The 16,839-nt window shown below is 36.2% G+C and overlaps 1 protein-coding gene across 1 annotated transcript; it reads left to right on the top strand.

The window, feature by feature from the left end:
• Positions 1-1,081: 1,081 nt before the first annotated feature.
• otpa (orthopedia homeobox a) lies at positions 1,082-8,554 on the top strand. Its single transcript, XM_061966057.2, has 3 exons — positions 1,082-1,690; positions 1,822-2,243; positions 7,688-8,554. The coding sequence occupies exons 1-3, from the start codon at positions 1,615-1,617 to the stop codon at positions 8,207-8,209; spliced, it is 1,020 nt and encodes a 339-aa protein (XP_061822041.1). The 5' UTR covers positions 1,082-1,614; the 3' UTR covers positions 8,210-8,554.
• The last annotated feature ends 8,285 nt before the right edge of the window (positions 8,555-16,839 follow it).

Raw genomic sequence — 16,839 nt, 5'->3', positions numbered from 1 at the left:
ATGTAGTGTATCTAGTATACTGTGAATATAATATGTAGTGTATCTAGTATACTATTAACATGTACTGTATCTAGTATACTGTGAATATAATATGTACTGTATCTAGTATACTATGAACATGATGTACTGTATTTAGTATACTCTGACTCTAATATGTACTGTATTTAGTATACTATCAATATATGTACTGTATCTAGTATACTATGAATATAATATGTAGTGTATCTAGTATACTATGCATATAATATGTACTCTGTATCTAGTGTACTATGAACATTATGTACTGTATTTAGTATACTATAACTCCAATATGTACTGTATCTAGTATACTATGAATATAATATGTACTCTGTATCTAGTGTACTATGAACATTATGTACTGTATTTAGTATACTATAACTCCAATATGTACTGTATCTAGTATACTATTAATATATGTACTGTATGTAGTATACTATCAATATAACATGTACTGTATATTATATACTATAAATATAATATGTAGTGTATCTAATATACTATGAATATAATCAAATCAACTTTATTTATAAAGCACATTTAAAATAATACTGTCTAGTATACTATGAATATAATATGTACTCTGTATCTAGTGTACTATGAACATTATGTACTGTATTTAGTATACTATAACTCCAATATGTACTGTATCTAGTATACTATTAATATATGTAGTGTATCTAGTATACTATGAATATAATATGTAGTGTATCTAGTATACTATGAATATATTATGTAGTGTATCTAGTGTACTATCAATATAACATGTACTGTATATAATATACTATGAATATAATATGTAGTGTATCTAGTATACTATGAATATATTATGTAGTGTATCTAGTATACTATGAATATATTATGTAGTGTATACTATGAATATAATATGTAGTGTATCTAGTATACTATGAATATATTATGTAATGTATCTAATATACTATGAATATAATATGTAGTGTATCTAGTATACTATCAATATAACATGTACTGTATCTAATATACTATGAATATAATATGTAGTGTACTATGAATATAGTATGTAGTGTATCTAGTATACTATGAATATAATATGTAGTGTACTATGAATATAATATGTAGTGTATCTAATATACTATGAATATAATATTTAGTAATCCACGCAGCGAGTCATCAGTTGTGCGCACGCAGCCTAGTTTTCCCACACGTCAGCTGACTCTCATCGGGTGTAATTTGGTGGAGAAATCCAAGTGAATTAGAAGAATGAGGAGGAATGGACTGACTTACTCAGAATTAGAGGAATGGACTGTGGATTTAGCCGCGGACGGGTCCGGGGGTGGTGGGTCCGCCGGGGGCTGTAAGGTGTTCTCCGTCTGTGATTGGTCGGCGTGTGCGGGCTCCATGTGCGGCTTTAGGCGCCTCCCCGTCCGCGCAGAGTCCATTATAATGCACGCTGGCCGCCTTTTAAGCACAACCGAATTTGCTCTCATTTAGGCCCATCTAGATCCCTAAATAGGTTAAAGAAGGTGTGTGTGTGTGCGTGCTTTCACCACGCCTCTCTCATTGTTGCTGGAAGTGCACCATAGTTGTATTTATTGTGTCAAGTATCAGCGGTGAGCGATGCTCTCCCACGCCGACCTCCTGGATGCTCGCCTCGGTGAGTTGTCCTCGCCCGGCTCGGCTCTTCAACTCTGCTGTAAGCATGAAAACACTTTTTTTTTTTTTTTATTGGAAATTTAATTATTATCATATTAATGCGTAATTCGATTGATTTAACAGCGGTAGGATTGAATTAAAAAAAAAAAAAATGTCATTAAATGCGCACAGGGATGAAGGACGCCGCGGAGCTCCTGGGCCACAGGGAGGCTTTAAAGTGCCGGCTGGGCGCAGGCGGACCGGACCCGGGTCACGCCGGGGAGCTGGGCCCGGGCCACGACAGCGCGGAGGGGGCCACGCTGCTCCCGGGTGAGGACATCAGCTCCGGCGGCGGAGGAGGAGGAGGAGGTGGCGGCTCCAACCCGGGGCAGGGGACCGGCAGCAAGGAGCAGGAAAAGCAGCAGAACGGTGGCGGCAACCATCAGTCCGGTGCGGGAGGCCAGCAGGCCCAGAAGCAGAAGCGGCACCGGACTCGCTTCACGCCGGCTCAGCTCAACGAACTGGAGCGGAGCTTCGCCAAGACCCATTACCCGGACATCTTCATGCGGGAGGAGCTGGCGCTGAGGATCGGACTGACGGAGTCCAGAGTGCAGGTGAGCGCCTCCGACCTCCACGCAATATTACACTCGGATCATATATATTAAAAAAACAAACAAACAAAAAACACGCGCGCTTAGTTGTATTTTATAAATTTATGTATTTTTCAATAATAATATCGACTTTTAGTAGTGCGTATTTACAATTGTATTTAAGTCATGAATGACGAAAGTGCGAAAATGAATGGTGTGTTAAGAGCGATTTGTGTAAAAAATGAGATCAATAAAAACTTTTTTTTTTTTTTTGGAGGAAATGACCGACAATGTTTAGTACATTTTATCATAGTGTAAAAAAATAAATAAATTAGTAAATAGTGTACAAAAGACAGAAAATAAGCACTTTTGTACAAATAATGATGATAAATAAACAATAATCGATTTGTCTATAGCCAGCTAAATGTCATGCAAAAAATACATCATTTCTTTAACTATATGACCTGAAAACGACCAAAAATGTTTACCGGTAATATATTTTTATTGTAGTGTAATTTTTTTTATAGTGTACAAAAGACTGAGAATACAAGCACTTTTGTACAAATAAAGATGATAAATACAAATAATGTAATTCGAATTTGTCTATAGCCAGCTAAATATCATGCAAAAAAAACATAAATATTTTTTTAAGTATATGAGCTGAAAATGACCAAAAATGTTAATATATTTTTGTCGTAGTGTAAAAACAAAAAGTGGATAAATAGTGCACAAAAGACTGAGAAACAAGCACTTTTGTACAAATAATGATGATAAATACAAATCGTCTAATTCGGATTTGTCTATAGCCAGCTAAATATCATGCAAAAAATACATAAACATTTTTTTTAACTATATGACCTGAAAATGACCAAAAATGTTTAATATATTTTTATTGTAGTGTAAAAAATGTTTTAAATAGTGTACAAAAGACTGAGAAAACAAGCACTTTTGTACAAATAATGATCAATAAAAAATTATCTAATTCGAATGTGTCTATAGCCAGCTAAATATCATGCAAAAAACACATAAACATTTTTTTAACTATATGATCTGAAAATGACCAAAAATGTTGAAGATATTTTTATCTTAGTGTAAAAATTTGTTTAAATAAATACTGTACAAAAGACTGAGAAAACAAGCACTTTTGTACAAATAATGGTGATAAATAAAAAATAATCTAATTCGAATTTGTTAAACCAGCTAAATATCATGCAAAAAATACATTAAAAAATGTAACTATATGACCTGAAAATGACCAAAAATGTTTAATATATTTTTATCATAGTGTAAAAAAATGGAATAGTGTACAAAAGACTGCGAAAACAAGCACTTTTGTACAAATAATGATACATACACATAATCTAATTCAAATTTGTCTCTCGCCAGCTAAATATCATACAAAAAATACATTAACATTTTTTTACTATATGACCTGAAAATGACCAAAAATGTTTAATATATTTTTATCATAGTGTAAAAAAAAACAAGAATAGTGTACAAAAGACTGAGAAAACAAGCACTTTTGTACAAAAAATTATAAATAAAAATAATTCGTATTTGTCAAGCCAGCTAAATATCATGCAAAAATAAATTTAAAAATGTTTAACATTCGTAAATGTCAATAAATATAGATACAGTTAACTATATGATGCAAACGTATGGATGTAAATCTAATAAACAATGTCAAATAAAGATGTGTAAACCCAAATAAATATAAATCACGTGCTTCTCCTGTGTGAAATTGAACTCCAATAATAACCATTATCATTATAATAACATTATCGTTATACTGATCATCATTATTATCATTGTTATTATTATGATAGCGTGGCCACTTATTTGCATACAATTAGTGAAATGACGCACATCACATTATTCCATTTTTGATGTTACTTTCTGAAGCAATATAGAGATGTGTACGTCACATATATATTACGTGTCGAGAAAGGGGGAAAAAAAGATATTGTTTTTTATTATTATGGAGTATCACCTTTCCACACAAACGTGCACATTAATCATGTGACACACACACACACGCATGCAGCAAGTCAGGAAATAACATCATTAACATTGTCAGCAGTGTTTTCCCCATTACCATAAATATAATCTCACCTCCCTTATTAGTCCGTACAAATGAGTTTGTGAAATAAAAATAAGCCTTTGTTTTTATTTGGGGACAAACCCCAGTTTTTACTAAAATAGTACAAAAAAATACACTTATGTGCACTCATGATCGGTGTACTGATTTAGTTAGAATTGTCAAAGTGGATATTACAATTTGAAGCTCTTCTGGGTGCCGTTTGAGGACATTTAAGTGTGGACATAAAGATCTTCCTTCACTCTCCTCGTCGTCATGATTTATTGTTATGTTTCTTCCATCACCATCGCCATCATCGTACAGGCTCCAACCTTATTTTTATGTCCACACCGTTCAAGATCAGATAAACACATTTTAATGACACATTTTGGCAAAAACACACAACAAATAATATTGAGAATATACACACACATTATATATATATATATATATATATATATATATATATATATGTGTGTGTGTGTGTGTGTGTGTGTGTGTGTGTGTGTGTGTATACACACACACATTATACATATATATGTGTGTGTGTGTGTATATATATATGTATATATATTTCAATGTTTATATGTATATATCTGAATGTACATATGTGAATGTGTATATATATATATATATATATATATGTATATATATATATATATGTATTTATATATCACATGTATATACATACACAAACATGTATATACATACATAAATACACACATATATACATACACACATATATACAAAATGTGCGTGTATGTATATATATATCTGTGTATGTATATATGTATTTGTGTGTGTATTTATACACACGTGTATGTATGTGTGTGTACGTGTATATATGTGTGTGTGTATATGTATAAAGGGACAAGCGGTACAAAATGGATGGTGTGTGTGTATATATATATATATATATATATCACATATGTACATACACAAACGTGTATACACATACATAAATACACACATACATGCACAAATACATACATACACACTTATATACAAAATGGGTATGTATGTATATATGTATCCATCCATCCATGGATGGTATGTATATATGTATTTGTGTGTATATATAAACACGTGTATTTGTGTCTGTGTATATATGTATGTATAAATGTGTATATATATGTATGTATATATATATATATACAGTATATGTATATATGTATGTGTATGTATCTAAGTGTATGTGTGTGCGTATACAGTATATATATACAGTATAATCTAAGTATAGTAACATATGTACTAAATCATCATCATGTCATCTTTTTTCATGTTTTAATTTTTTAGCCTTACACATATTAGTTATTTAAATACGTGTTTATATTTTCAGTTAATGGTTAATATTTATTGTTTACATTGAACAAAGAGAGCAAAGACTCTACCAAGTCAAATTCCTTGTGTTAAACATACAACAAAGCTGATTCTGAATCATATAAATAATATACTATAGTCTTTTTATCAAGTGTGGCGTCAAACAAAACCTATAATTATATATTGCTTGTTATTGTTATTACAGACTTGATGTTTAATCATCAATTCTAAGCAGGCATTAAAATGGGCGCCTAAACGGCAAAGCTAACATTAGCTAACGACTTCCAACAAAATTTGCTTTTGAATTAATAGTCAATTAATGTCTCTTCTCTGTTGTGTTTTTGTGAACCAATTACGGAAGAAAAAAAACGATAATTAATGTACACTGTAAAAAAAAATTCTGTTAAAAAAAGGTCATCTACTGGCAGCTATGGCTGCCAAACGAAAACCATAAAATTAAAGTAAAACATTGTAAACCAAATAATGACCAAAAACATATTTACAGAAATTTTCATGAAACGTTTTGCGGAAAAATATCGTAATTTTACAGATTTTTACTAAATTATTCAAGATCAACCACCTTTAATAAAGTGACAATGCAAACAGTTCTGCAGAAAAATACCTTTATTCTACGGAGTTTTCCCAAATTATTACGATCAAACACCTTTAATAAAGTGACAATGCTGGCAGTTCCACAGAAAAATACCATTATTTTACAGATTTTTTTCGGAATTGTTAAGATCAACCACCTTTAATAAAGTGACGATGCAAACAGTTCTGCAGAAAAATACCATTATTTTACAGATTTTTACTAAATTATTACGATCAAACACCTTTAATAAAGTGACAATGCAAACAGTTCTGCAGAAAAATACCTTTATTCTAGTTAGATTGTTAGTATAGACATTGACTTTTATATAACAAGCTACATATTTAATGAAAGATAATTACTGTAATTTTACATGAATTTGAAAGTAATTTAAGAAAACAGGAGATGCTATGTATAATTAATTTGGTATTTTTCTGTAAAAAAAAAATAGAAATATACATAGTTTGTCATTACTGGCATATTACTTAAAATAACAGGCGGGTTGTTTATTTACAGATTATGTCTTCAATTCTACAGTTTTATAAACTATTTAAAAAAAATAGAAAAATTACAGTAGGAATTTAGAGTAAATTAACCATAAAAATTTGATTTTTTTTTACAGTGTATATATGTGTGTTTGTATAAAAGTGTATATATAATAATAATAATAATAACTGGGATTTATATAGCGCTTTTCTAAGTACCCAAAGTCGCTTTACATGTAGAACCCATCAATCATTCACACCTGGTGGTGGTAAGCTACTTTCATAGCCACAGCTGCCCTGGGGTAGACTGTATATATGTATGTGTATATATATATATATATGTATGTACATATGTGTGCGTATATATATATATATATATCTCAGTATACTAATATATGTACTAATTCATCATCACGTCATCTTTTTATTTTTTATCCTTACACATATTAGTTATTTAAATACGTGTTTATACTCTCAGTTAATCGTGAATATTTATTGTTTACATTGAACAAAGAGAGCAAATTCCTTGTGTGTTACAATCATACAATAAAGCTGATTCTGAAACATACAAATATTCTAACATAGTCTTTTTGTCAAGTGTGGCGTCAAACAAAACATTTAATTATATATTACTTTTTATTGTTATTACAGACCCGATGTTTAATCATCAATTCCAAGCAGGCATTAACACGGGCGCCTAACCGGCAAAGCTAACATTAGCTAACAACTTCCAACAAATTGTCTGTTTTTGAATTAATAGTCAATTAATATCTCTTCTCTGTTGTGTTTTTGTGAACCAATTTCGGGGGGAAAAAAATGCTAATTAATGTTGCAAAACAACTCTAAATTCGATACAAACGATTAAGGCTAATGCTAAAGCTAAAAGAGCGCGCAATGCATTCTGGGACTTGTTCATTGTTGACATTGTGTGGTTATTTTTGGCGGGATTTCTTTAAAATGGCGTCTAAAGTGTGGCCGCACGGTGTGGTGGGCGCAGGTGTGGTTTCAGAACCGCCGCGCCAAGTGGAAGAAGCGCAAGAAGACCAGCAACGTGTTCCGGGCGCCGGGGACCCTCCTGCCGACGCACCACCACGGCCTGCCGCAGTTCCCCTCCGCGGCGGCGGCGGCTGCGGCGGCCATGGGCGACAGCCTGTGCTCCTTCCACGCCAACGACGGCCGCTGGGCCACGGCCGGCATGGCCGGGGTGTCGCAGCTGCAGCTGCAGGCCCGCCAGCCCTCCATGGCGCAGTCCTTGTCCCACTGCAGCCTGGGCGGCGGCCCGCCTCCGCCGGCCTCCATGGGGCTGTCCAACATGTCGTCCAACGGCGCCGGGCTGCAGTCGCACCTGTACCAGCCCTCCTTCCCCGGCATGGTGTCCGCCTCGCTGCCCGGCCCGACCAACGTCGGCGGCTCGCCGCAGCTGTGCACGTCCCCGGAGAGCGACGTGTGGCGGGGGAGCAGCATCGCCTCGCTGCGCCGCAAAGCCCTGGAGCACACAGTCTCCATGAGCTTCACCTAATGACGACATGATTATTTATTCCTCGCGGCGGAGTAATCGCAGACATGACGAAGCACGACGCTCAACTTTATTTCCCCGACATCTATTTATCGGTCTAGTTCCGTTCCTTCGTCTGCGCGCGCAGCTCTGCCGCCATTGTGGCGGGAGTCCCTCCGAGTGTCTTTCAGCGTGGAGAAAATACAAGACTGTAAAAATGCTGACTGCGCTCAATCACGGGGGAAACTCTTGAATAATATAAAAAGAAAAGAAAAAAGAAGACGATTCTAATCTGTACAAAATGTTTTGTGGTCACTTTTACGTGTTTATTATGAGCCATTTTTTGTTTCATGTTTATGATTCAAGTAATAAAACAACAAAAATTATCTCATATTTTAAATCCGTTTTCCAAATTTCTTACGGATTGGTCGGTTTTATTATTATTATATTTTATTATTATTATTATTATTATTTTAGAGTGATGTCCGATAAATGCGTTAAAATGTAATATCGGAAATTATCTGTATCGGGTTTTTATTTTTTTTATTTTTTTATTAAATCAACACCAAAAACACAAGATACATTTACAATTAGTGCACTCATTCACACAAAAGGATTGTTTCTTTCTGTTATTAATATTGTGGTTCCTACATTATATATCAATACAGTCTGCAAGGGATACAGTCCGTAAGCACACATGATTGTACGTGCTAATAGTACTAACCTTTAACAGTTAATTTGACTAATTTTTATTAATTACTAGTTTCTATGTAACTATTTTTATATTGTTTTACATAGAAAATGTTTTTAATTTATTTATTTTATTTTATTTTTTTAAAGTACCTTATCTTCACCATACCTGGTTGTCCAAATTAGGCATAATAATGTGTTAAATCCACGACTGTATATATCGGTTGATATCGGTATCGGTAATTAAACAGTTGGACAATATCGGGTATCGGCAAAAAGCCATTATCGGACATCCCTATGTTTTTTTTATTGTTTTACTGTGGCGGTGTAGCTCGAGGGGCCGTGCCAGCAACATGAGGGTTCCAGGTTCGATCCCCGCTTCCGCCATCCTAGTCACTGCCGTTGTGTCCTTGGGCAAGACACTTCACCCACACTGGTAACTTAGATATTGGGTTTCACTATGAGTCACTAGAGAAAAAGCGCTATATAAACATAATTCACTTCATTTCACTGTTGCAATAACGTTTATCCATCTTTTGATATTTAATTATATTAGTTTTGTGCACATCAAAAAAAAATCTATTTTCCATCGTGTATTGTTTAAAAATCAAAGCTTATGTTTGTAACTTATGAAGAAAAAAATGTGCAGTTATTCAATTTTGAACATTTAATTTAACCTTATTATTCGTCTTAAAATCTGCAGTTGTATTCATTTTATTCACAATGAAAACGGATATTTTTTTCAAAAAATCGATATTGCGTAATTTTTGTTTTACTTTGAAGTAAAACATTTTTAAAAGAACACGAGATTCAAATAAATCCCGATTTAATATTTCACTGAGTACTGGATTTATTCTTTTTTGTGTTGCATTTTTTTGTTAATCTTTAAAAAATGAGGTTTTCTGCAGCATATAAATCTGCAATTATTTTTTATTTTATTCATAACAATAACTAGGCATAAATGTTTTTTCTAATTAGATTTTCTGCACCATTAAATCTGCGATTATATTAATTTTATTCACAATAATTATTTTATTTTATTTTCTGCAGCATATATCTCGTACTGCAAAAAAGGAAACAAAACAATTAATACAGCCCTCATTGCATATATTTTTTAGATTTTAATTATAAAAAAGAGGCTTATGTAAATACATCTTCAATTTCACTATTAAATGTACAATTATATTAATTTTATTCACAACAATATCTAAGAGCAGACATATTTGTTTAATAATTATATATATTATACTGTTAAAAAAGACACTTAATGCACTTCTTTTAGCTTTTGAGTTAAAAAAAAGAAAAAATCTTCAATTTAATGTTATTTCATTAATATTTATTATTATTATTATTTATTACTGATTTATTATTTTGTGTTGCATCAGCACCTATAGCACATTGTTCGTCTTTAAAAATGCATTTACATTAATTTTATTCACAATAATAACTAATTGCAGAAACAAAAAAAAGGACCCAATTCCTCATTTGCATATACATGTAAAAGTCAGCAAATTGTTTCTCTTTAAATTTGCAATTATGGCAAATGTATTCACAACAATAACTAAGAGCAGAGATGTTTTTTTAACAATTCGATTTTTTTTTGCAGCATATTATTTAAGACAAAAAAGTCACTTGATGCACTTTTTATTGCGTCATGACTTTTGAGTGGAAAAAAATATTGCGGGGAAAAAAAAGTCTTCAATTAGACGTTATTTCAATAATATGAATACATGATTTATTATTATTCATGTTGCATCACCACCTGCATTGTTCATTCATCTTTGAATATGCAATTATATGCAATATTAATATTAATTATTAATAAGAAACATTAGATAGAAAACGTTATCACTCCCTCATTTGCTTTATTGTAAATTTCTATTTAATTATGTTAATTGTATTCAAAACAATAATAACTCATTACAGAAATAAGAAAAAAAAAACGTCCTCACCCCCTTATTTACTTTAATGTACATTTCTAGTTAATTATGTCAATTTTATTCAAAACAATAACTAATTGCAGAAATAAGAAGAAATAAAAACGTCACCCCTCCCTCATTTGCATTACATTTTCTAGATAGTTTGAACAAAAGTGTTGAAAAAAGTACAGTATTATAATAAAACTATTAATGTTGTGAAATATCAACATTAAATTTGATGAAACGTTCTAGAAAAAACAGCAACTATTTGGTTTGCTTGACATGAACTAATAAAATGCCAGACGTCATCATTAGTTTCATTGGCTGCTGGGAAGGCGAAACCTCCTCCTGATTGGCTCATTTGTCAGCGGCCTGACGAGGCGTGCAGCCAATCAGTGACCCCGCTGCTGCAGCTGCTTCTGTCCTCCCACAATGCCTTGCGGCGCAGTGTGTCGGCCCGCCATATTTCTAATGAAGTCCGTCAATAAAGAATCTCGCCTCAGCGCCTCCATCTTGCATCATGAAGGCGCGCTCATTAGGGGGGTGGAGGGTGCGCGCGCACACACGCAGGATTACGTCACCAAAACTGCAACAACACGTTTTCTCTTGAACAACTTATGAATCATATATTTATTCCACACACAAAATATGAATCATATATTTATTCCACATTATGACGTCATTAAAGTCAATATTTCACTTCTTTTTCTTTTTTTTGCATTAAACCAGTTTAAAACCTCACTTGACACTTTCAGGTGTGATGGCCACAGTTTGACACTGGAACTGATCAACACTTAAATGTGGACTATTGGTGTTATTCAGTGGGGTGGATTCAGGCAAGATGGTGGGCAAAATAGGCAAAGGGGGTAAACAGTGGGGCAGATTCAGGCAAGATAGTGGGAAAAATAGATAAGTAAACAGTGAAGTAGATTTAGGCTAGATGGTGGGAAAAATAGACAAAGGAAGTAAACAGTGGGGTAGAGTCAGGCATACTAGTGGGGAAAATAGACAAGTAAACAGTGAGGTAGATTCAGGCAAGATGGTGGGCAAAATAGATAAAGGGGGTAAACAGAGGGGTAGATTCAAGCAAGATAGTGGGACAAATAGATAAGTAAACAGTGGGTTAGATTCAGGCAAGATGGTGGGCAAAATAGACAAAGGAAATAAAAAGTGAGGTAGTTTCAAGCAAGATGGTGGGAAAAATAGGCAAAGGGGATAAGCAGTAGATACAGGCAAGATGGTGGGCAAAATAGGCAAAGGGGGTAAACAGTGGGGTAGATTCAGGCAAGATGGTGGGCAAAATAGGCAAAGGGGGTAAGCAGTGGGGTAGATTCAGGCAAGATGGTGGGCAAAATAGACAAAGGAAGTAAACAGTGGGGTAGATTCAGGCATACTAGTGGGAAAAATAGACAAGTAAACAGTGAGGTAGATTCAGGCAAGATGGTGGGCAAAATAGATAAAGGGGGTAAACAGTGGGGTAGATTCAGGCAAGATGGTGGGCAAAATAGATACAGGAAATACACAGTGGGGTGGAATTAGGCAAGATGGTGGGAAAAATAGGCAAAGGGGGTAAACAGTGGGGTAGATTCAGGCAAGATGGTGGGACAAATAGACAAGTAAACAGTGAGGTAGATTCAGGCAAGATGGTGGGCAAAATAGATACAGGAAATACACAGTGGGGTGAATTAGGCAAGATGGTGGGCAAAATAGACAAAGGAAATAAACAGTGAAGTAGTGTCAGGCAAGATGGTGGGCAAAATAGGCAAAGGGGGTAAGCAGTAGATTCAGACAAGATGGTGGGCAAAATTTGCAAAGGAAGTAAACAGTGTGGTAGATTCAGGCAAAGTGGTGGGCAAAATAGGCAAAGGGTGTAAACAGTAGTTTCAGGCAAGATGGTGGGAAAAATATACAAAGGAAGTAAAGAGTGGGGTAGACTCAGGCAAGATGGTAGGAAAAATAGGCAAAGGGGGTAAACCGTGGGGTAGATTCAGGCAAGATAGTGGGAAAAATAGGCAACGTGGGTGAACAGTGGGGTAGATTCAGGCAAGATAGTGGGACAAATAGATATGTAAACAGTGAGGTAGATTCAGGCAATATGGTGGGCAAAATAGATAAAGGAAATAAACAATGGGGTGGAATTAGGCAAGATGGTGGGCAAAATAGACAAAGGAAATATACAGTGGGGTAGTTTTAGGCAAGATGGTGGGCAAAATAGTTAAAGGAAATAAACAGTGGGGTAGATTCAGGCAAGATGGTGGGAAAAATAGGCAAAGGGGTTACCAGTCGGGTGATTCAGGCAAGATAGCGGGACAAATAGATAAGTAAACAGTGAGGTAGATTTAGGCAAGATGGTGGGCAAAATAGATAAATGAAATAAACAGTGGGGTGGAATGAGGCAAGATGGTGGGCAAAATAGACAAATGAAATAAACAGTGGGGTGGAATTAGGCAAGCTGGTGGGCAAAATAGACAAAGGAAATAAACAGTGGGGTAGATTCAGGCATAATAGTGGGACAAATAGACAAGTAAACAGTGGGGTAGATTCAGGCAAGATGGTGGGCAAAATAGTTAAAGGAAATAAACAGTGGGGTAGTTTCAGGCAAGATGGTGGGCAAAATAGAGAAAGGAAATAAACAGTAGATTCAGGCAAGATGGGGGCAAAATGGGCAAAGGAAGTAAACAGTGGGGTAGATTCAGGCAAGTTGGTGGGCAAAATAGACAAAGGGAATAAACAGTAGATTCAGGCAAGATGGTGGGAAAAATGAGCAAAGGAAGTAAACAGTGGGGTAGATTCAGGCAAGATGGTGGGCAAAATAGATTAAGGAAATAAACAGTGGGGTAGTTTCAGGCATGATGGTGGGCAAAATGGACAAAAGAAATAAACAGTGGGTTAGATTCAAGCAAGATGGAGGGCAAAATAAGTAAACAGTGGGGCAGATTCAGGCAAAAGTGTGGGCAAAATAGGCAAAGGAAAAAAACAGTGGGGTAAATTGAGGCAAGATGGTGGGCAAAATGGGCAAGGGGAGAAAACAGTTGTGTAAATTCAGGCAAGATGGTGGGCAAAATAAATAAATGGTGGGGAAAATTCAGGCAAAACTGTGTGCAAAATAGGCAGCGTAAGTAAACAGGGTAGATTCAGGCAAGGTGGTGGGTGAACATGCCATAGGTGAAACTCCAGGTGGGTGAGACTTCCAGGCAGCAGACAAGACGGTGGGTTAAAAACATTATACAAGATGAGCACAGACAGGAAAGTTGGCAGGCGAGATGGTGGGCGAAACATGGAAGGAGCAGGCAGGCGAGACAAAGGCTGGGCAAGTGAGATGGTGGCTCCACGGGCAGCTGGCAGGTGAGCAGACATGCAAGGCGACACATTGGGTGAGATTATTATTTTTTTCTCCACACTTTCTCTATGACATTCCCCACAGGTAGCGCCTCAAAGCCGAGCCCTCCGCCTCCTCCTCCTGTGCGCCGCTGCCCTTGAGCTTTTCTATTAGCGCATGGAAAGCACCTCGCGGGCCCTGACAAGCGCGGCGGATCGACACTAAATCAGGAATCAGTGGCAGGCGCACATCTGAGCCAGCATGAAGGTCACGGGCCCTCCGCCGCGTGTCATCTCAATCGGGGCGAGCGCCAGTCGACACGGACATGGCTGATGTGTGACTGCGTGCAGGCGGCCAGGGTGTGTGTCACACACTCCACTGCTGCCACCCGTGTGTGTGTGTGTGTGTGTGTGTGTGTGTGTGTGTGTGTGTGTGTGTGTGTGTGGCACTCATTATTCCTCGCCACCAGAGGGCACTGTCTCTCACATTGTGGTATGGAAATGTTAGGATCAGAGCTCGCCTACATTGTCTTCTCTAGAGCAGCTGTGGTCCACAGCGTTACTCAGTTGCAATACACTTTTTCACCACCGGTGGCAGTAATGACAATATCAGACAGAAGAAGTCTGGAGCTAAAGTCCGAGAATTTTCTTCAGCGCAAAAATTATGACTAAAGTGGTGAAGCTGTGTTTTCATTAGCGCTGTAATTTTATTGACAGTGGGGTGGATTCAGGCAAGATGGTGGGGGAAATGAGGCAAAGGGTGTAAACAGTGGGGTAGATTCAGGCAAGATGGTGGGGAAAATTAGGCAAAGGGGGTAAACAGTGGGGTAGATTCAGGCAAGATGGTGGGGAAAATTAGGCAAAGGGGGTAAACAGTGGGGTAGATTCAGGCAAGATGGTGGGGAAAATATGCAAAGGAAATAGACAGTGGGGTAGATTCAGGCAAGATGGTGGGCAAAATAGACAAAGGAAGTAAACAGTTGGGTAGATTCAGTCAATATGGTGGGCAAAATAGACAAAGGAGGTAAACAGTGAGGTAGAGTCAGGCAAAACTGTGGGCAAAATATGCAAAGGAAGTAAACTTGGGGTAGATTCAGGCAAGATGGTGGGCAAAATAGACAAATGAAGTACACAGTGGGGTAGATTCAGGCAAGATGGTGGGCAAAATAGACAAAGGAAATAAACAGTGGGGTAGATTCAGGCAAGGTGGTGGGCAAAATAGATAAAGGAAGTAAACTTGGGGTAGATTCAGGCAAGATGTTGGGCAAAATAGACAAAGGAGGTAAACAGTGAGGTAGAGTCAGGCAAAACTGTGGGCAAAATAGGCAAAGGAAGTAAACTTGGGTAGATTCAGGCAAGATGGTGGGCAAAATAGACAAAGGAGGTAAACAGTGAGGTAGAGTCAAGCAAAACTGTGGGCAAAATAGGCAAAGGAAGTAAACTTGGGGTACATTCAGGCAAGATGGTGGGCAAAATAGAAAAAGCAGGTAAACAGTGAGGTAGATTCAGGCAAAATTGTGGGCAAAATAGGCAAAGGAAGTAAACTTGGAGTAGATTCAGGCAAGATGGTGGGCAAAATAGGAAAATGACGTAAACAGTGGGGTAGATTCAGGCAAAATGATGGGCAAAATAGGCAAGTAGACAGTGAAGTAGATTCAGGCAAGATGATGGGCAAAATATGCAAGTAAACAGTGTTTCTAAGCTGTGGTCCACAGCGTTACTGAGTTGCAATACACGTTTTCACCACCGGCAGCAGTAATGACAATATCAGACAGAAGTGGTCTGGAGCTAAAGTCCGAGAATTTTCTTAAGCGCAAAAATTATGACTAAAGTGGTGAAGCTGTGTTTTCATTAACACTTTAATTTTATTGACAGTGGGGTGGATTCAGGCATGATGGTGGGCAAAATAGGCGAAGAGGGTAAAAAGTGGGGTGAATTCAGGCAAGATGGTGGGCAAAATAGGCAAAGAGAGTAAACAGTGGGGTGGATTCAGGCAAGATGGTGGGAAAAATAGGCAAAGGAGGTAAACAGTGGGGTGGATTCAGGCAAGATGGTGGGCAAAATAGGAAAAGAGGGTAAAAAGTGGGGTGGATTCAGGCAAGATGGTGGGCAAAATAGGCGAAGAGAGTAAACAGTGGGGTGGATTCAGGCAAGATGGTGGGTAAAATAGACAAAGGAAGTAAACAGTGGGGTGGATTCAGGCAAGATGATGGGTAAAATAGACAAAGGAAATAAACAGTGGGGTAGATTCAGGCAAGATGGTGGGCAAAATAGACAAAGGAAGTAAACAATGAGGTAGATTCAGGCAAGATGGTGGGCAAAATAGGAAATAAACTTTGGCCATCATATAACCTTAATTAAGCGACCTTAATATATATATATATATATATATATATATATATATATATATATATATATATATATATATATATATATATATGTATATATATATATATATATATATATATATATATATATATATATATATGTATATATATATATATATATATATATATATATATATATATATATATATATATATATATATATATATATATATATATATATATATATATATATATAAATTGCCTACCGTCAAGCATGGTGGTGGTAGTATTATGCTCTGGGCCTGTTTTGTTGCCAATGGAACTGGTGCTTTAAATGGGACAATGAAAAAGGAAGATTACCTCCAAATTCTTCAGGACAAGCTAAAATCATCAGCCCGGA

This window comes from Nerophis lumbriciformis, linkage group LG11 (assembly GCF_033978685.3).
Source record: "Nerophis lumbriciformis linkage group LG11, RoL_Nlum_v2.1, whole genome shotgun sequence".
NCBI classification, from domain to species: Eukaryota; Metazoa; Chordata; class Actinopteri; order Syngnathiformes; family Syngnathidae; genus Nerophis; species Nerophis lumbriciformis.
The sequence above is the reverse complement of the archived record's forward strand: the minus strand, read 5'-3'. Positions and strand labels throughout refer to the sequence as shown.